Source organism: Oikopleura dioica, chromosome XSR, assembly GCF_907165135.1.
Source record: "Oikopleura dioica chromosome XSR, OKI2018_I68_1.0, whole genome shotgun sequence".
Lineage (NCBI taxonomy): Eukaryota > Metazoa > Chordata > Appendicularia > Copelata > Oikopleuridae > Oikopleura > Oikopleura dioica.
In genome coordinates, this window is record NC_137294.1 from 2,576,457 (window position 1) to 2,596,395 (window position 19,939).

The following is a 19,939-nucleotide window of genomic DNA, read 5'->3' on the forward strand; positions in this document are numbered from 1 at the left end:
CTCTCATCCGAGTTTTGGAGATAAAGCAGAGAGAGTCACTAAAATCGCTTCTTCCGTTCGTATCGTTCGCGAGCCTTGATTAGGGCACGTATTCAGCCACTAAAAATCATCATCACTAGCTTCGGAAACTGTCCGAAAAATCTCTAGCTGCAAAAGAATAAATCGGTAGTCCGGGCCATACTCGAAATCCATGCACAAAAGGCACAATGGGCAACGTGGAGTTGCCGAAGCTAGCATTAATAATTACCGATTTGAAAGAATGCTCAAGGCCTACGTTTATATAAATACAAGTCAGGGAAAAGGTTCAATGAAAAGCCTAAAACTATTCTCCGCTTCGTGGCTATTCATTGGAGCTTTTTCAGGCTAAAAGTTTCAACACCCTGACTCAGGTTTCCTACATATCTTGCCGAGCCAAGAATTGAGTCTGAAGGGCGCTTACCATATCAAACAAATCTGTCACGCTTTCAATTCCGTTTTCCTTCAATTCTGGATCCTGGTCAAAGCTATACTCAAGTCCTTTCACGCCGCCAAAGACGACCATGATGTGCTTGGCTTTTTGAGGCTGCATCTTCTTGACTGGCGTTCCTCGCTCCGACGTCCCAAGGATCAAGTCGTAGTTTCCTTCCCAGGGCGAATGCATAAAAACCTGAAAAAAAGCTGATTCAAGAACTGGATTTGACCTCTTAAGAGCTACCTGTCCGAGTGAATTGGCAAGACGAACTTGATAGCCCCAGTAAGTCCCCGATTCTTCGCGTACTTGCGCGGCTGTAACAAGTTTTCCCGTCAAGTAGCGTCCGTCTTCTCGTTGCTCATCATCTATAAAATTTACGTGAACCCTCTTGAAAATGAAAATTTACAAACCAAGCTTGACAGTCACTCTTGAAAACGCAGGAGCTTCTTTTTCAACTCGCACGTCGTGCTCGATACCGCAGTTGATCCAAGATCCTTTGCCCTTCTTCTTTCCTGGTGGTCTGTCCTTTCTCTGGCTTTTCGGTTCATTCGTTGATAGCTCTCGTAAATCAGGAATGATCGAATTCAAGCCTTGCCTGCACAATTCCTTCTCTATACTTGGAAAATTCACTCGCTCGAAGATGATGCGGCGTATCAAGGGGATTCAACAAACCAGCGTACTTCAAATCTTTGTGAACAGGGAAGAGGTCTTTTCGCAGGTACTGAGGGCATTCCAAGTATTCTGAAAGGCGCAAGAAAAAGTATTGATGCGTCAAGAGGAAGGAAGCTTACGTAAAATTCGACCAAGTGTTTGATTCGGGTTTCCTTTCTTTTTGACCCCAGAGAACTCGCCGGTTGTATCTTCAGCTGCTTCGCCGGATTCGTCGAAAATGACAATCTCGTCGACGTTGAAGACCACACACGCACGAGCTATTTGACCAGCTAGATATGTCCTACAGAAGTTGTAATTGAAAACGAACCCGAGAAAGAAGACAAACCTAAGTTCGAAGCTTTGAGCATTATCAAGAATCGATCCCGGTAAAGCGATCGACAGCGTCCAATCTCGTCCAACAGGTTTTTCTTCTTCCTCAGCTTCTTCCGCTGCTTCATTCGATGGTCCGGAAACTTCTGCTCCTTTTGTTTTTCTTTCTTTCTTGCGCTTCTTTTCTTTCGCAAAGGCTTTAGCCGAGTAGAACATTTAAAAAGTAACCAGGGTCTCGAAAAATTGGAAGTGCGGTGGGTGTGGAAACGCGCTCTCGAGCGCTCCACTTCTGCGCGCTGGAAGTGCGTGTTTAAAAAAACCGCGAGCTGGTCGTGGAGCCACTCCCGGCGCTGGTCGTGCCACGCCCGCGATTGGAAGTGCGCGCTTGGGGCTGGAAGTGCACACCCGGAGTGACGCGCCTTTTCGATTGTGCCCGGGCTCGGCAACCTGAGTACAGGGTTCAGAAAATTTTTCTCGATTTTTACTCAGGAACTAAGGTCAGGGTTTTTCACCCAGTCAGGTACTCTCAGGAAAAACCTTTTTTCGACCAATTTCGCAGATAAAAATTCTAATCATTTCATTTTGGCCAGATGATTTATAACCTCACAATCCTGTAATCACAAAATCGCAAATATTTTTGACGATGCAAATTGACCCTTTTTTGTGCTTATTTTTTTTTTATGATTTGATGCTTATTTTGTTAAATTTTTATATATTATATCAAGTTTTAAGAGAACTTTTGTGAATAAAAGTTAGCTTTAGCCCATTAGAAGGAGGTTTTTGCCGAAGTTTTTAAAAGTCAAGTAAAAATTTTCTGGCAGTCAATTATTTTAACTCAAAATTAATTCTATTATGAAAGGAAAGGACTAGTTAAGTGAGTTCAATCTATGTTTATTCAATTTCAGGTTGTTCCGGTAGGTAGGCGATAAAACCCCGAAATCGACAAAAAAGGGCTTCCGGGTTGAGAACGAACTTTTTTTGGTTCGTTTCAAGGTTTTCTGTGGGGCGGGCTACTCACTTTCCCCCTAGCGCGTTTGCACTTCCAGCCTCGGGCGTGGAAGCGAGTCCACGACCACCGCGCGGAAGTGCAAGGGGAGAGGGCGCGCTTGCACATCCACCGCACGTCCAAATTTTCGAGACCCTGAAAGTAACAAGAATGATCTGAAATGAGAATTCAAGCAAGTAAGCCTTTCCTAATTCTTTGATCTTGGTCTTTTCCGTGTCCTCGTCCAGGTCGGCTTCCAGCGTCTCTTTAACTTGCGCTAGATGTTTCTGTTTTCTTTCAAGCCGCTCCAGTCGTCGTTTTTTCCGTTCTTCAGCGTCCTCCAACTTCTTTCTCCTCTTCCGTATCAGCGCGGGCGTCAGTTTCTTTCCCTTCTTCTCCGCCAGTTCTTCTAGCTTTGCTCGTTCCTCTGGTTCAAGGGTTTCCAGATGCGCGGCTACTTCTTCCTCCCGCTCTGCCGCCTCGAGATCTCGCTCTTCCTGGGCAGAGGGCTTTTCTGGAACGGGAATATTCGACAGCTCTTTTAGCTCTTCTTCTGTCGGAATCGTCACGACCATCTTTCTTTTTAATTCAAGCTCTGAAAAAGTAAAACTGGCAAACTAATTCTAATATTTCGAAATAAAGAACTCTCAGAAACAAAATTTTCTATCAACCCTCGATTTCGGATTGATCATACTTTCAACCAACAGCCTCCCAAAGCCTTTTGTGGCTTTGTGTAAAACATCAAGAAGCGCGGTTAATTTTTGGTTACTCGCAAGCGGCTTCTCGATTTTCAACAGTGATTCCTCCGTAGAAAAGTCGAGGTTCCAGCGAAATAAGTGGATCCGAAATAAGAATCGCAGTAACAATAGGCCGATACAGTCGCACAACGCTTCAAAAGTAGCATGAAAAGTGATGAATATATTTTCAAACTGGCTGAAATCGATAACGACAACCATGAAACTCCTTACAGTTGTGTGAGGAGTTCCCGCACCCCTAAAGAGCGGGTAAAAGGTGCGGACACGCAGCAGTGCTGCGGCAGCACTCACTTTCGCTACTTCTAGAAGAAAATAGTAGAAAAATAATCCGATCCTCAGCTAGAGTGAAAATGAGTATTTTCCTCCTGTCAGTCTTCAAGGAAATCCATCATATGTCTGACCTCGCTAATAGTTTCTACTCAACTTCGCGCGAGACAACCTATTCTCACACCTATCGACCCTCAAGTGGATGAATTCCTAACGCTAATCTCAAGAACAATGCTAAGAAAGAGTCAGTAGTGGGTTTTTTATAATATTTTTTTTATTCGTCACAGAAACACAAATTTGCAAATGGTGGTACACGATGAAAGGGATGAGCAACAAAAGCGTCAAACCCGAGATGTCAATAAATAGCAATAAGGCCCGAATCAGATGCCCGATTTTTTGGAAAATTATCAGGATATTAGAGGTTGAACTTTCTAGTCAGGTGGTGGTGAATGAAATTAAGTTATTCTGAAAACGAGTCTGATTTTGGTCGGTAAAGAGTAACATTTTTGAAGTACCATTTAACCTAGGATCGAAAAAAAGTGTCTCGTGATGGGTTTTTCCTTCTCACGTGCTTCCACAGAAAAGTGGAAGCAGGGAGGTCGGAAAGAGGGGTAAGGAAACAGCCGGGAGCGCTCGCGCGCTCACCGACGGCAGAAGAAAGTTGTTGTTGTTTGTGGCAGGAATTCAAGGGGCGACAGGGCACAGTACACTCCTGAGGGTTGAAACTCAGAAGCGACGAGTGTCCCAGCCGGCCCAAGAGCCCGATTTCAGCGTTGAAACCAGTCGGGAGGTTTCATTTCTTGCCAGCCTTAGCAGCGGACTTGGTGACCTTGCCGGAAGCCTGAAAGGTAAAAGGTTAGTCATTTTCGCTTCTGATTAAGGAGTTCAAATCTGTACGATTGAAAAAGAACTCACCTCGGATTTCTCGACGGCCTTGATGACACCGACAGCGACGGTCTGTCGCATATCTCGGACGGCGAATCGTCCAAGTGGTGGGTACTGGGAGAAGGTCTCGACGCACATGGGCTTGGAGGGGGTCATGAGGACGATGGCGGCATCACCGGACTTGATCTTCTTGGGGAAGTCCTCCATCTTCTTACCGGATCGTCGATCGATCTTTTCCTTGAGTTCGGTGAACTAGAATATGGGTTCGAAAATGGAAGGATGAGGGATTGATAGTACCTTGCAGGCGATGTGGGCAGTGTGGCAATCGAGGACTGGGGAGTAGCCGTTTCCGATCTCACCAGGGTGGTTCATGACGATGACCTGGGCGGTGAAGGTCTTGGCCTCCTTGGCGGGGTCGTTCTTGGAGTCGGAGGCAACGTTGCCTCGTCGGATGTCCTTGACGGAGACGTTCTTGACGTTGAATCCGACGTTGTCACCGGGGCCGGCTTCGGGGAGAGACTCGTGGTGCATCTCGACCGACTTGACTTCAGTGGTGACGTTGACGGGGGCGAAGGTGGCGACCATACCCGGCTTGATGACACCGGTTTCGACTCGGCCGACTGGCACAGTTCCAATACCACCGATCTTGTAGACGTCCTGGAGTGGGAGTCGGAGTGGCTTGTCGGTGGGTCGGGTTGGTGGGATGATAGAGTCGAGGGCCTCGAACATGGTCTTTCCGGAGAATTTGCCCTCCTTCATTTCCTTGTTCCATCCCTTGTACCAGCTCATGTTGGTGGATGGCTCGATCATGTTGTCACCGTGCCATCCGGAGATGGGGACGAAGGCGACGGCCTTGGGGTTGAAACCGACCTTCTTGACGTAGTTGGAAACTTCGCCGGTGATTTCAGTGAATCGCTTCTCACTAGAAAGGGAAATATGAGTTATTTGGATCGGAAGTGAATGCTTTAATTAAATTATCACACAAAAAGTCGAAATCTTGAAGCTTTTGAAAACCCTTGAAGTCCAGAAAACAGATGATTACCTGTATGGTGGCTCAGTGGAGTCCATCTTGTTGACACCAACGATGAGCTGCTTGACACCGAGGGTGTAGGCGAGGAGAGCGTGCTCTCGGGTCTGGCCGTTCTTGGAGATACCGGCTTCGAACTCACCAACACCGGCGGCGACGATGAGGACGGCGCAATCGGCCTGGGAGGTACCAGTGATCATGTTCTTGATGAAATCACGGTGACCGGGGGCGTCAATGATGGTGACGTGGTACTAGAGAATTCGTTTGAAGAAATAGACGAAGTGAAGTATACCTTGTTGGTCTCGAACTTCCAGAGGGCGATATCGATGGTGATACCTCGTTCTCGCTCGGCCTTGAGCTTGTCCAAAACCCAAGCGTACTTGAAGGAACCTTTACCCATTTCCTGGGCTTCCTACAAACATACGATTGTTAGAATGATAAAGAAGGGACTGATACTTTACCTTCTCGAACTTCTCGATAGTTCGCTTGTCGATACCTCCGCACTTGTAGATGAGGTGACCGGTAGTCGTGGATTTACCGGAATCGACGTGGCCGATAACGACGATGTTAATATGTCCCTTTTCTTTTCCCATGACGGATCAAGAATCTGAAGTAGAGGAGGATGAGATTTAAGAAAAGAGATATTAGGGTAATACAGACGGAAGAAAAATTAACTAAGGGATTTAACGCGCTTAGAAGGAAAGCCGCGCAGCGGCTTTTCATTAGAAGAGGGAGGGCTAGAATTAATGGGATGGACAACGGTAAAGGATAAATGTTGGGGATTGAGAAAAAGTTCTCTGAGGAAAAAATCTTCGGAAAATCGTGCATCTCTCTGCGTCGCGAATTGAGTTTTGAGTCTCTGTCGGTCTAAACGGGCCGGGGGAAGAGCCCTGGTGGCGATTGAGGTGCGTGGGCGGCGGCGGAGTGCGCTGAATGGCGCGCTAAGCTTCACGTGGCGCGGCCAGCCACAGCGCCGCCCATTCGCCAACAGGCACCAGCGCCACATCAGCAGCGCACAAAACGCGCACTAACGCGCTCAATTCCCACGCTGCCGCCAATTTTCAAATCCACAATTATGAAATTTTACTTATTCACTCTATGAGAACATCATGTCTTTTCCGTCATTTTAAGGGTACCTAGGTCGAGTTTGGACACCCCCTTAAATTATTTTCTGACCGTAAAATCGGATTCTTCAGGTTCTGAGAAACAAAAAACTCTATTATGACCCTATAGATATATTAACGTTTTCACCGTCAAAAACCACTTCAAAGTTAAAAATCTAAAGGAAATGCTAGCGCCTCGAATTTGGACGAAAAAATTTTCATCTTCGATTTTGATGATTAGGGGCTTAAATGAAAGCTTATGGCCAGATTAACATCGTAATGAAGCTTAAAATTGCCCCAGAAAATTAAATTCATCTCAAAATGGGGGAAAATGAAAGCTTACTAAGCAAAAATGCAGAATTCGCGAAGACTAGTCCAAACTTTTGAAAATTTAATTAAGAAAATTTTTGAATTTCATCAAAAGCTACTGACAAAATTTAGATGAGGGTCTGAAATTTATATTTCAGGCTTAAAAAAGGGGGGTTGCTTAGGCAGATTTCTCGGAATTTCGCCATTTAGTTGGTCCATTTTCGGCAAGTTGCCAACTTTGACGGGTTAGATTTCCAAGAAAATATTGACGAATCATTAAAAGCTACTGACAAAAGTGAGATCTAGCTATGATCTTTCAAAAAAGCTATTGTACGAATTGTTAGCCCTTCCAGGTTCCCAAGAATAAACCCTTAAAGTCGGCCATCTCGACCCAGGTACCCTTAATCAATAATTTTAATAATCATAATTTAATTTTAATAACTTTATCGTTAAAACTCCTTCCTCGAGAAATAAATTGATAGATGAAATAAACATAAAATAAAAATAAATAATTTTGCTTCTTTGTAATGTGGAGCATATCATTTCGTTAATCAAAAGATTTCGACCGTCTTCGAAATGTTACGTTAGGGAAAAGAAGATTCTCGACTTTTAGATGATTCCGTAACGTCATTCGAATTACGAATTTTCAATCTTGCCATTAAAATATTTCTCACTAATTAAAATATAAATTTTATCATGTTATTCAAATTCTTGTTAAGAAGAATTCTTACTTTAACGGGAAAATAAGTCTGAAAGTATAGCAACCAACCTTTATTTGTTAGAAAACTCTTTCTAAATTGAGAAAATAGGGTACTTCCGGCCCTTTTTATTCCTGAAATAATAGTGAATCATAAAATCCTCAATTTTGTCAAGAATTGAAGTCAAAGATGATCTTTTATGTTAATCTTCATTCTACGGTAGCAAAAGAAAAGTAGCATTGATTTTCTTTTCGTAAATCGCTTTTTCAGAAGAGCAAACTATCAACGTCAATGACGCACCATTGTGGCTTCCACGTGAGAGCCTGCCTGGCCAGATTCCGATCTGGTTTGATTTTGTAGCGATGAGTCTCCTCCCTGCTCAAATTCCATGCTTGGACTCGGAATATGGCCTGAGGAACCTGTCTAGAAACCTGCATCAGGGTCTAAAGAGATTCAATGAATAGCCGTGCGGGGGCTTTCGATAAACGAAGCCGCAAAGCGGGTTTGCGAAAATAACCAATCCATTAATTTTTTTGACCCTGACTCAGGTTTTTACGGTGTCAGATCTTCAGAGTCAGAATTAGATATGATTGTGGTTTGGTTATTTTCGTCTTATCGAAAACCGCTACGCTGCTTCTTATTTTAATCCTGACTCAGGTTTTCAAACAGGTTTCTGAGCCGAGATCAGAAAAAATTAATGTTTCTGTGAATCTGATATTTGACGCCTTGAGTTTGGAATTTGAAAAGGAAGAAATCGAAGACAAGGAGGAATGAATGATTTTGAATTAAATTTAATTGAAGAAATTGAACTGGGAAGTGCTGGTTTTGATAGTTTCAGTTTATCGTTATTTACAGGCTTTTGTTTTTTTCGCTTTACATGTTCTGTAGTTTACTGCAGAGTGGGAGGGTCTTGCTGGGTCAGAGGTAGATGAGGACGTGCATTTCCATGTTTTTGGAGTGTTTCTTCATCTGGTGCATTCTGAGCTTGGACTTGCTCGAGTAGAACTTGCCACAGTCGGGGCACGTGAGCCGTCCTGGCCGCCCTGAACTTTGATGAACAAGCTGCCGCGGATGATGGTGGTGGCTGGAGGAGCTTCGGCGACAAGGTGTGTCTGAAGGAGAAATATTCATATTTGCAGCCAAGTTTATGTTATCGATGCTGATCTCTGAGTGACTTTTTTTCGCTGGAGTTACGATTGTTACTAAAGTAAAATAACTTCTTAAAATTGAGAAGCCGCTTGCGGTTACGAGTAAAATGAGACGGAAAAGCCGCGTTTTCTCTTACTCGCAAGAGGCAAGAAATTATACTTTAGTTACAATCGTAACTCCAGCGAAAAAAAGTCACATACAGATCAGAATCCCTAATTAATTATAATAATAATTATAATTATGACGAACCATGCTCGCCGCCGCCATTTGTATTTCGCGAAACCTCGAGCTGCTGGACTTTTCTACAGGCAGCGCGGTGCTCGCTGTGCACTAGAATGTGCGCGTGGAGGGAGCCGGCGATGTGGAAGCGTTTCCCGCAATACTCGCAAATGTGCAGCGGCATTGTATCGAACGGAGCTGTTTTTGGGGCTCCACATTTGTATTTGTGAAAGCAGACATTTTATCTTTAGATTGTCATGGTTTAGATGGGGTTCATCTTTCTAGCCGCGCGCGGCTTAAAAAGATAAATCCAGGAAATTATGAAAAGGCAACTTTTTACAATCGAGGTTCCAATCACTAGGCCAAGAAGTAAGTGTTGGCTTGAGTGGGCAATTACGCGCCTAAGAAAAGAGCTTTGTTTATTGAGCCCGAATGTCCCGGATATTTTTGCCTGATACTTTGTTTTTCTAGCGGATTAGAATCGCTCGCTGCGTGAAATAGGGATTGTCTATTTAGGTAGAAAATTGCTCCAAACTGAGCAAATTGGGGAACTGTGCTGCGGCCCAGATTTGGCTTTGAAATGTAGGTCAAATGTCTCGGTGGAGCCCCGCGCCTGTCGTGCCTGTGTTTGCGGTTAAATTTTCCGATGAGGCGGAGAGCGAGCACGGAGGGGCGATTGGCATGTTTTCGCAGGACGAGCTGGACAACTGCCGGGGAAAACTCATCGAATCGATCGATGGCGGAATCGTGGGATCCTAAAACAAGTTTTTTTCTAATCTTATCGGAACTTAATACGCAACCATTTCCTTGAGAAATGTTCTCATGGGAGGGAACTCCAAAACTTGCAATCTTTGAAAAACATTCAAAAGCCGCGTGCGGCTTTTTTAAACAATGTCTTCGAAGGCAGGGCTGTGAACAAACCCTGAGTAAGGATCCTGGAAATCCTTCAGTAAAAAGCCCCGTAGAGGTTTATTTTAATCACGAAGCCGAATAGCGGCTTCGCTAAAATAACATATTGAATCAGGATTAGGATTACTTGTGTTGCCGAGTCCGGATTGAAGACTCCAATTTACTTACTGTGGAATCATTATGGTTCAAATCGAGTTTGGGAGTTGAGAAAGTCGAGTCATTGAATTCTTCCAAATGAGAAGAAACATCGAGCGCGGGGTTGATCGCTGATGAGTGAATTGGCGGCAGTGGGGCTTCAATGACCGAGGTGGGGGAGGAATCAGACTCGGAACTGCTCGAAGAACAGCTAGAGGAGGAGGATACTCGATCCATCGCCAGGCGGATCTCTTCATGTCCTGGAAAGCACTCATAACTTTTTCAAGGATAGCCATAAGCACCTTTTTAAAACGCGTTAACTTTAGGTATGGCTGCCCCCTTCCCTGCTCATGTATTTCGTCTTCTTTGTTGAAAGTTGCTCTCTGTAAACATCTATCGAGTCGTTGATATCTAGCCAGATTCTCTTTCGTGTTTCATGCAACATAAATGCCGTCTCAGCCTATTTCGAGGAAAAAGGATGAAATGGCCGAGAAAAAACGGCACTCCGGCAATATGCGCCTAGTGGGAGCGCGCAGTCACCGTGTTTGAATTGCGCGCAAGTGGCGCCCTGGGGCATGCCGAGCTCTCATTGGCCTGGGTAACGCACACAGGCTGTCTCTTGAAAGAAAAGGGATTGGCGTGGGTTCCTCAATCGATTTTGAACTCGATTCAGAAATGATAAACGTAAGCACATCTACTCAAACTCAAGTACTCTCGCCTTACAGTCTGAAGTTCATTTTCTTACTGTATTTATATGAAATACTTTCTTAGCTAATAAGCTTAGTTTTCTCCCTTTTAAGAAGGATTTTTTTTATAAAAGACCGAAGATTTAAATTTTCTTTGGAAAACAACTTTTTGATATTAGATGTGAGCATCCTCAAGAGTTTTAAAGATGATGAAGTTATTCAAGAAAAAAAGTTCTGATTCACATAATACAATCAACAACAAATTATTTCATCCTCCATTGCACTTTATCAACTTGAAGAGGTCCCATAAAAAAACATTCTGGGAATCGGTGCTAGACTCCTCACAGCTGAGTGCTAAGGCATTTACCCACGATGCAGGTGATTCGTGTTTATAGCAGTCAGCTGCGAAAAAAGGCAGATTAGGCTCCTCCCTCGCATCCTGCCCAGCGAGTACTCGAAATCAGGATCTGCACGGCGTGATACGGAGTTTCAGCTCAGTAGTCGCAACTTTGATAAGATCCAAATCGCTTTCCCAAGAAGCAAAACACAAAGCAGCGAAAGAAAGGAAGCTGCGAATTTCATGGCGCCAACTTTCTCCTTTGATAATGTTTTACGAGTCCTGGGCGAGCGTGACAAATCGTCGGAGAACTCGCTTTTTATGTTGCTGGCCCAAATAAAATTAGTATTTCTTTCCGGCCGCAGTTGCGAACAAAATAAATGGAAGACTTTTTCCGGTCAGCTGCCGGCGTGAAAATCTGGAGCTCACTCTTTCTTCCTGATAAACAAGAAAAATCGACGAGCAGCGGGCGTAAAATCGACGACAGCCGATTCAATAGAGGATTGATCCGTGGGTTTATTGGGTACTCATCAATCACGTGTATAAAGACGAAGATACTGAATACAGAAAAGATTTTACTGGCCCAGTAATCATTGAAGAATTTCTTTCTTGGCTCAAAAACCTGTGTAGAAACCTGAGTCAGGGTCCTGAAAAAGCTTGAAATAACTATCCGCGGATTCGATTTTATTAAAGCGCTCTGAAGACCCTGACTTAGATTCAGATTTCTACACAGGTTCTTATTCCCAGTTTTTATTATTATTATTGCTCTTTATTTGATGATAAATAAATGAGAGTAATGTTGTGGTAACGATTTGCCTTGCAAGAGAATTGGAGAGCAATTATCCGCGGTTTTTATAAAAGCGTATATTAGGCTAGTTTTCAAGTTAAAGAGTGAACAGAAAACGAGGCTTGCGCCGGCGAAAGTTATGAACAGCAGGTGCACGAGGCGAATCTCCAAATAAGGGAATCGGCAGATTCGCGATCACAACATCCCCCCAGATTCGACTGGCGTGAAGGTTGACCGACGCAGAGTCCAAGTTGGTGACGAGAGCGGGTTCGTCGACTTGAAGCCTCCTCGTTGTCTTTTCTGATCAAATAGTGATAATAAATGATTTGTTATGATCTTGCTTGGAAAGGTACAGTCTTTTTCCGGGCGCGCCGCGGATATCTTTCGGTGAACGATGAGGCCGGTTCAGCGTCGGGTCGTTTCTTAACAACGGGGTTCTCGGGTTGATTTTGGCCGCAATAATCCGGGTCCAGGTGCTGTGGACGGTCCTTGTAGAGAATACAGTGATGTCGGTGTACCCAACTGAGCTTTCCACTAATGTCCAGTCGAACTATAACGCCATTAGTGTCCACCACTTCAAAGGGTCCATTCCAAGCGCCCTTGCTCTCCTTCGTTTCCGCGGACATGGGTCTTTTTAGCAGAACTCTGTCGCCTTTGGTTATCGTTATTGGTTCAATTATAGATTTTCCCTTATTTTTAGCGACGAGGTCTGCTTCCGATTGAGCTAAATCGACGAGCTTGTGGACGCGGCTTAGGGTCGCGGCTATTTCAGTGGCGTACGTTTTTGGAGAATCCGCGGATGGGTTTTCGGCCATTTGTATTCCGTCGAACGAAGGTTTTCTTCCGTAAATAATTTCGAATGGCGAGACGCGCGTTGCCACATTTTTGCATTTATTCATAGTACTCACCACTGATGGTAGAACTAATTCCCAACACAGATTTCGTTCCAAGGCGATTCCATATAACGCATTTTTGAGAACACGGTGCGATCGCTCTAGGCATCCAGTACTTTCCGGGCGATAAGGAACATGTAAATTCTGCTTGACTCCAAGCAAATGACAAAGCTCACTCAGCATTTCATTTCGGAAATGTTTACCTTGGTCGCTGCTGATAATCTTCGGGAAATCGTACAATAGAATGTGACGCATAATTTGGCGAGCAGCGTCACTTGCTCGGCACCTCGCAGTCGGATAAACTGACAAGAAACGACTGTATCCATCCATAATGGTTAATGCGTATGATTTACCGGTTTTCGATCGCTCGAGTTGTATAAAGTCGACATAAATGATTTCCCATGGTCGCTTGGCACGGTAAAGGGTCTGCATATCTGGTTTACCTTTCTGCATGTCCTGGCCTTTTCTTTTCAGGCAAATGTCGCAACTTGAGACAAATCCGCGGATATCGTCCAATTGGTCGGGCCACCACGACCATGATAGCAATTCCCTTGTTCGATCAACTCCGGTGTGCGCTTTGTGATGAGCAGCTTTTAAATAGTGAGGAATAAGGCTTTTGGGAAGCACAAGGCACTTCTTTTCCCCCCAGTTGATCGTCAAGGCTTTACTCTCCGGATGGATTTCCAATTTTTTCGACCAGCGTTTGTATGATTCTATGCCGTAAAGACTATCTGGGACTTGCCATTTTTCCGCGGATATTTTGTTTTCTACAAAGTTTTTTACTGTACCTATGAGTTTATCTTCTGATTGAGCATTTTCAATTATCCGCAGCTCCAGGATAGGTACGTTTTCGCTCAGAACTCCTGTGGCAGCTGATTTTAAAGCATAAATTTCCGCGGCGACTTCTTTGTTTTCGAGGAGCATTTTCTGTGGTAAACTTTCACCACCGCACCATGACGGGATATAAATTATGAGGTCGCTCTCTCCGGCCGGATTGTAGAATTTTCCTGCCAGTTCGTCGCTTGGTTTTTCGTTTTTCGCACAGACTTTGTGCCACGGTCGTGACAATATATCTGCCAGGCAATTGTCTTGTCCTTTAATGTACTGAATTGTAAATCGAAACTTACTGAGTCGATCTTGCCATCTTTGGAGCTTGTCGTTTGCCATTATTTTCTTGTCCAAGGCGCATAAAGCTTTGTGATCGGTGAGGCATAAGAATGGCTTTCCCTCCAAATAATATGAAAATTTCTCGATTGTCATCAATAGTGCGAAAGCTTCTCGTTCCGTCGTTGACCATTTCGATTCTGTTGACGACAGTGTTTTCGAATAAACGGCGATCAGTTTTTGTTTGTTGCCGAATTTTTGCATAATGGCTCCTCCAATAGCCACTTTGGATGCATCGCAAACGACCACAAATGGTCGAGAAAAATCAGGAGACTAAATACCTTATTACTTGCCAAGATCCTTTTTGCGTTATCGAAGCTCGCTTGAGCGTCGTCATTCCACTGAAATGGTTTATTTTGCCTGTTCAGCACAGACATTTCTTTGACGATTGAGCTGAATGAGTTGATGGCCACTCGGTCACCAACGTTGCATGAGATCCAGCTTTTCCACCAACCAAGGGTTCCGAGGACTGACATTAATTCCTTCCTGTTCCGCGGTGGCTGCAATTCCTTTATTGCTTTCATGTTTTCTTCTGGGATGCTTATCCCTTCCGCGGAAATTTGTCGGCCCATGAATTTTGTTGATCGCCGGCCGAAATTGCACTTTTTTCCCCCCAGCTTGACGCCGAATTTTTCGCAGGCATCCAAAACCTGCTCCAAGACCTGAAGATGCGTTTCTTCGTCACGGCTATGTAGCAATATATCATCCACATAGCTTTTGAAGTTGTTTTGTAGCTTCACCGTCCCTAGCATTTTTGCGACACATTTGCAAAATGCGTCGCCGCTGTGTTTCATTCCAAACGGCATTCTGATGTACTGATACAGCTTGTCCTTATAATAAAAATTCGTTTTATGTCGGTCGTCTGGGTGGATTTCCATGTTCCAATATGCCGCGTTTATATCAATGTCAGAGAAGATGTGGTTTCCAGTCTCAATGTCCGCAAACAAACAATCTATATTTGGCACGTTCCAGATGTCCGTCTCCTCTGTGAGGCACTGGTTAAGCCCGGACTTGAAATCGGAGCATACTCTTATATCGTCGTCTTTTTTAGGGACAATGACTAGTGGACTGTGAAAACCCTTTCCGTCGGGGCACTCCTCGATTATCTTCCCATTGAGCATCGTTTCCATCTTACCATCTACTTTCGGTTGCAGATGTTTGGCTATTGGCCGCGGTCGAGCGCTTTTCGTTAATCCAGGGATTGTCGGGATCCTCACTTGCTCCGAAAACAGGCCTACTTTATCGTTTGGCCCTTTGAAAACTTTTTGCTTTCGGAAGAGGATGTTGATGAATCGTTCGAAATTTTCACCTTTGAAGATAGTGTTGTCGAGTTTTAGTTCTTTCGTTTTCTCCAGTAGTTCCACCTTTTGCTGCGTCGTTAATTTGCTGACTTCCATCCTAAACAGCGCGTTGACTTCTGACCAAGGGAATAGGACCCTTCGGCCAGAGTGAATCATTATTTCCATTCCATAACCGGCGATTTTGAAGTTTCCGTGCTCGCTGCTTGAGTGTCCTATGATAAAATCTTTGCCGAGGATTGCCGGCAAACCTTCTCTCACGATGTAAAAGCATACACCGCGGAATTTGTAATTTGATTGGTGAGCTTTCACTATTGCGGATATCCTACCAATTGATTTTATTCTTCCACATCCGCGGAATTCCATTGAAGTTGGCTCGATAAACTTGTGAAGTGACGATGGAAGGAGATGCATTGGCAAAATACATTTGTCAGATCCGCTGTCGACCAATGCAGTGACTTTTAGTGTAAATCCATTCATCATAAGCGTAATTTTTGTGTTGAAGAAAGAATTAGTGATATTTGTGCTGCACGATAAGCATGCTGATAATTCGCACTCATTACCAGCATTTATAGAAAAACCGACGCTTCATTTTCCTCTGGTAGACGTTCTTCTTCATTTGCTTGAGCAACGAAAGTGTTGGTCTTCTTACCGCGGTCTTCTTGTCGTTTAGGTTTCTCGTGACGAAATCTGCAGTTTTTGACTCTGCAGTTCCCCGCGGCAAAATATTTGCATATTGGCATTTTTGACTTTGGTTTCTGGCTCTGGCGTGCGAAAAATACTGATCCGCCCTGATTGGTTGTTTGAGAAATCAGGAATTCGACTTTTGTCGCGATTGTTTGAGCATCTGAGATTTGAGCCCATTCATTGGCCATGTGTGCATGCACCGAAGGTTTCGTGACTTTCAATCGCCCCGCGATAATGCTCGCAGAAACGAAGTCGAATATGTCATCCGCGGTTGGAGCATTACTATCGTCGTTTTCTTGTGTGCCCGGGTTCTTTTTCATTTTGGTTCGGCGGATTTGAGCGCAAATAGCGGCTTTAGCCGGCTCCATACGATCTTCTATGTCCTGCGCGTACTTTTTCCACGGTGAATTTTCGTCGAATTGCGTTTCCATTACTCTTGTTAAGAGTTGCAGCGCTGATAATCCCGAATCGTATGTTAAATTTAACCACTCGCGCAGCTCAATCCAAGTTTTCGTCGATTTTGTTGCGTTTTTAAGCCGCGAGTAAATTGAAGGGCTGAAGCGCAGCTTAACCTTTGACGCGAAGATTTCGTGCAATTTTGGGTCATCGGCGATATAAATTTCGTAAATTTGTGTTACTTTGGAAGTGAACACCGATGTTTCATCGAAATCTCGCCCGCTGTATGTTAATTCGTTCAGGGCATTTTCCGCGGATTTGATCGCACTTGCCTGCTCTCTTGTTAACTCGTTACCTTCCACTTTGATCCCGTCGATGGCGATGTCCAGCTTTGCCTTGAGTTTCTTCTGTAATTCTTTTTTCTCTTTTGTGGCTGCTGAATTTGGCGAATTGAGCGCCGTTATTTCTTCATCTAGCTCAGCGATCGTTTCTCGGATCCATTTGAGAGTTTCGAGCGACATGGCGAAAAGCAGTTAGGTGACTCTTTTGAATGGCGTTACCTTATTGGTGCACTCAGATTTCAATTTCGATAGGTTTCGAAATTGCTGAGTGACCTCCGTGAAGGGTTTGATTCCCGCTCAGGATTAATCCACGTGATTGGCTGAAACCACAACTTGCGTTTTCCTCTCGGCGAATTGGTCCACCAAGATGATTTTCTTCCCAAATTAGCTTCTCTAGATGGCTGGCTGGGAATGGGTGTTGTAGGACCGTGGGGTCGATTTTTCCTGGTACCAGTATGTTGTGGTAACGATTTGCCTTGCAAGAGAATTGGAGAGCAATTATCCGCGGTTTTTATAAAAGCGTATATTAGGCTAGTTTTCAAGTTAAAGAGTGAACAGAAAACGAGGCTTGCGCCGGCGAAAGTTATGAACAGCAGGTGCACGAGGCGAATCTCCAAATAAGGGAATCGGCAGATTCGCGATCACAACAGTAACATGCGAGTCGGACAGGAAATTGGAAAGTTAGATTCTCGTGTTGCTGTATTCTGTGTAGACTTTTGTTCGGCGAGAGCGGTTCTTGTTCTTTCTCGACTTTCGCTCATCTTCACTGTTTCGAGCTGGATCGTAAACTGATAAAGACGGCTGGAAGTTAGCATCAAAGGCGTCACCAAGTGAGGAAGAGCCTCCAGAAGAACTTGAAGAAGATGAAGACGACGAGCCATTTGAATTGCGCCTTTGTCGTCTGCGAACTCGCTTTTTCGGATTCTCGCTCGACTCCGAACTCACGGATGACCTGATAAGTTAAGCTGATTCTTTCGAAAGCTGCTTATTTTTTTTACCTGTTGAGGAAAGAAACGACAATGAGGATCAAGAGTAAAAATCCAGCGGTTCCGCCGATGATTCCCCAGCCCACTTTCAAGTCAACAGCTGTCGTATCATCTAAGAGGGAAATGAAGACCTTCTGAAGAAAGTTCATCTACCTACCTTGATACATGAAATAAACAAGAGATCCGGCAACTGTATAAAACACCAGTTGGCCTACTGTCATCAAAGTCGCCTGAAAATATGTCGTTTTCATAAGAATCGTTACAAATACCTTGAGAATATTGCTGAATTTGTTCGCCAGTGCAAATCCCTGAAGAATAATGAGAAATCCAATGCTCGAAAATGTCCCAATAACGATGCTCTCTGTTTCGTCGAAAATTCTCACTGAAAGAATGAAATCAACAACGACAGACTCTTCTTTAGTTTTACCTTCTTTGAGGACTTTTAGGTCAATTATCTCGTCGGGCTTTTCGACTGTACGTCTAAGGCAATCCGATCCTATGTAGTTCATCGAATACGCTGTAAAATCGACATCAACAGTCATTTTCCAAAGTTTATTTCCAGTATCACCAAAGGATTCAGTTTCATTCGATTTCATTTCAAAGCCTTCCAGCTCACACTCTTTGAAAGCATTTCATGGAAAAGACGGTCAAAAATTTATCATTACCATTAACCGCGAGGTTAAAAAGATCATCAAAGTAAACAGCATTCGGTAAATCAGCTTCTTTGCTAAACGCTTTTGTTTTAACTTCTGTCTTTACAACGAGCCGGTGGGTTTGCGCACTCGCTATCTTTCTCGGTGAAAACAGAGTTTATCTAAGATGAGGTGCATGTCATCTGTATCAATCACTGTCCTGTCTGTATCTGAAGCGCGAGAAAAGATAAAAAAGGAAGCATCATGTTCTGACCCGTCAACGTTTGACAAGTGAAGTCGTAATACCTGCCACAACTGCGCGAATTACGCGAAAATATTTGACTAGCGCTAATAATGCCAATATGACAATATGATAAAAGAGCATCCGAGACTTCCTGCACAAACTTCCACAAACTCAAAATTCCGAAAACAAAAGTGTATTTTCCCTTTTTTGTTTCATCCATTTTATCGCGACTTTTGATTAAACCTCAGTCGCGTTTTCAAGTAATTTGCAATATAGGAATTCTATATTCGTGCAATAGTTCAAATGTTCGTTGAATTCAAGCATATTTCTGTATATACTTCACCACAGTATATATTCAGATATACTTTATTCATAAATATTCAATCATAAATCAGCGATTTCGTCATTTGTTCTCAGAAGCAGATTGAAGGAAGTCCTCTAAGGTGCGCTAGAAACGCTCAATTGGAAAGACGAAAACAACCGATTGATTATCACCTGGTGACGGATCGAGTTTAAATGATGGAGCAGTTGAACTTCGCTGTTCATAATACAGTCGCAGGGCTTGCACTTGTACCTTCCAATTTCGCGCTTTTTATCCGCCTTCCTGTCCATCAACCCAAGCTCGATCATTTTATGTTTTGTCGATTGCACATGAGCCTAATCGAATAAATTCATTTTCGAACCCCTTTTTCAACCCTTCTGACCTTGAGTTGTTGAGCCGAATTTAAAAAGAGATTGCACGATTTGCAAAATAAGTCTTCGTTTTCCGTCGCCTTTTTGATTTCTTTCACCTTTTCGATAAATTCTGGCAGCGGGTCGGGAATAGTTAGCATTGCGCGTTTTAGAATCTTTCGGTTTTTCAGAATTGCATTTGAGCATTTTTTCTTAAAATCATTTAGAAAGCGCTATTTAGGGCTGGTCTTGGCAACCTGTTTATAAAACCTGAGTCAGGACATGGAATATATGCAATTACAGCCTATTGAAAAGCCGCAAAGCGGCTTCGCAAAATTATCTTTTCAATCTAGTGTTGAATTCTAGCGGCTTTACGATAATGATCATTCAGCTCTGACTCTGGTTATTTATACATGTTATTGAGCTCACATTTAGGGATCTAATCGTACCTTTTTCGAGATAAATCCATTTGCCAATTGATGCGTTAGAGGAAGTTTGAGCACTTGGGGCGAGTAAAACATCATCGGCTGGACAACTCCCCGTTGAGAATTGCCCATCAAAGTCTGTTGGTTTGGAATCATGTGTGGCAGAGTCATATTCGGAGTTTGTTGGAGCATGGTATTGTAAAAGTACACTGGCGGCTGAGAGCTTCCGTTGCCGAACTGGGTTGAACTGGGCTTGTGAAGAGGATTCATTCCTATTCCTCAGTGGTTGTAGCTCGATTCAGGCTCAGATTTAAATTCTCTACTGGTGCAAGATTATTTTTGTGACACAATGCAGTTCTTGCTGATAATGGGCAACACGAAAATTAAACGGATAATTATCGCGACCCTCTTTATTTACGAGCTGCTGAGGGACTTGCAAGGAAAATTACTCCCCTGCAGATTTATGCGTTTTGGGCCCCACGCGACCACTCAATTCGAAATTTAGATCATTTGAGTTT

The 19,939-nt window shown here is 43.7% G+C and overlaps 5 protein-coding genes across 5 annotated transcripts; all 5 read right to left on the bottom strand.

Moving 5' to 3' along the window:
- Position 1: 1 nt before the first annotated feature.
- On the bottom strand, positions 2 to 1,663 carry LOC145707518 (28S rRNA (uridine-N(3))-methyltransferase-like). Its single transcript, XM_081785056.1, has 7 exons — positions 1,449 to 1,663; positions 1,243 to 1,403; positions 1,047 to 1,192; positions 862 to 976; positions 695 to 816; positions 440 to 646; positions 2 to 99 (listed from the first exon to the last, which is right to left on the bottom strand). Exons 1-7 carry the CDS (start codon positions 1,646 to 1,648, stop codon positions 4 to 6), a joined length of 1,047 nt encoding a protein of 348 aa, XP_081641182.1. The 5' UTR covers positions 1,649 to 1,663; the 3' UTR covers positions 2 to 3.
- Positions 1,664 to 4,084: 2,421 nt separating this feature from the next.
- LOC145709583 (elongation factor 1-alpha, somatic form) lies at positions 4,085 to 5,968 on the bottom strand. The gene is made up of 6 exons (XM_081787270.1): positions 5,813 to 5,968; positions 5,644 to 5,763; positions 5,367 to 5,602; positions 4,622 to 5,246; positions 4,355 to 4,576; positions 4,085 to 4,280 (listed from the first exon to the last, which is right to left on the bottom strand). Exons 1-6 carry the CDS (start codon positions 5,942 to 5,944, stop codon positions 4,233 to 4,235), a joined length of 1,383 nt encoding a protein of 460 aa, XP_081643396.1. The 5' UTR covers positions 5,945 to 5,968; the 3' UTR covers positions 4,085 to 4,232.
- Positions 5,969 to 8,236: 2,268 nt separating this feature from the next.
- On the bottom strand, positions 8,237 to 10,464 carry LOC145706865 (uncharacterized). Its single transcript, XM_081784319.1, has 5 exons — positions 10,218 to 10,464; positions 9,907 to 10,150; positions 9,443 to 9,584; positions 8,860 to 9,027; positions 8,237 to 8,573 (listed from the first exon to the last, which is right to left on the bottom strand). Exons 1-5 carry the CDS (start codon positions 10,316 to 10,318, stop codon positions 8,380 to 8,382), a joined length of 849 nt encoding a protein of 282 aa, XP_081640445.1. The 5' UTR covers positions 10,319 to 10,464; the 3' UTR covers positions 8,237 to 8,379.
- Positions 10,465 to 17,143: 6,679 nt separating this feature from the next.
- LOC145710474 (uncharacterized) lies at positions 17,144 to 18,544 on the bottom strand. The gene is made up of 7 exons (XM_081788231.1): positions 18,297 to 18,544; positions 18,114 to 18,229; positions 17,876 to 18,067; positions 17,718 to 17,830; positions 17,606 to 17,678; positions 17,461 to 17,560; positions 17,144 to 17,414 (listed from the first exon to the last, which is right to left on the bottom strand). Exons 1-7 carry the CDS (start codon positions 18,542 to 18,544, stop codon positions 17,144 to 17,146), a joined length of 1,113 nt encoding a protein of 370 aa, XP_081644357.1.
- A 78-nt stretch (positions 18,545 to 18,622) lies between these two features.
- LOC145710476 (uncharacterized) lies at positions 18,623 to 19,768 on the bottom strand. The gene is made up of 4 exons (XM_081788232.1): positions 19,446 to 19,768; positions 19,029 to 19,208; positions 18,820 to 18,981; positions 18,623 to 18,772 (listed from the first exon to the last, which is right to left on the bottom strand). Exons 1-4 carry the CDS (start codon positions 19,689 to 19,691, stop codon positions 18,728 to 18,730), a joined length of 633 nt encoding a protein of 210 aa, XP_081644358.1. The 5' UTR covers positions 19,692 to 19,768; the 3' UTR covers positions 18,623 to 18,727.
- Between the last annotated feature and the right edge of the window lie 171 nt (positions 19,769 to 19,939).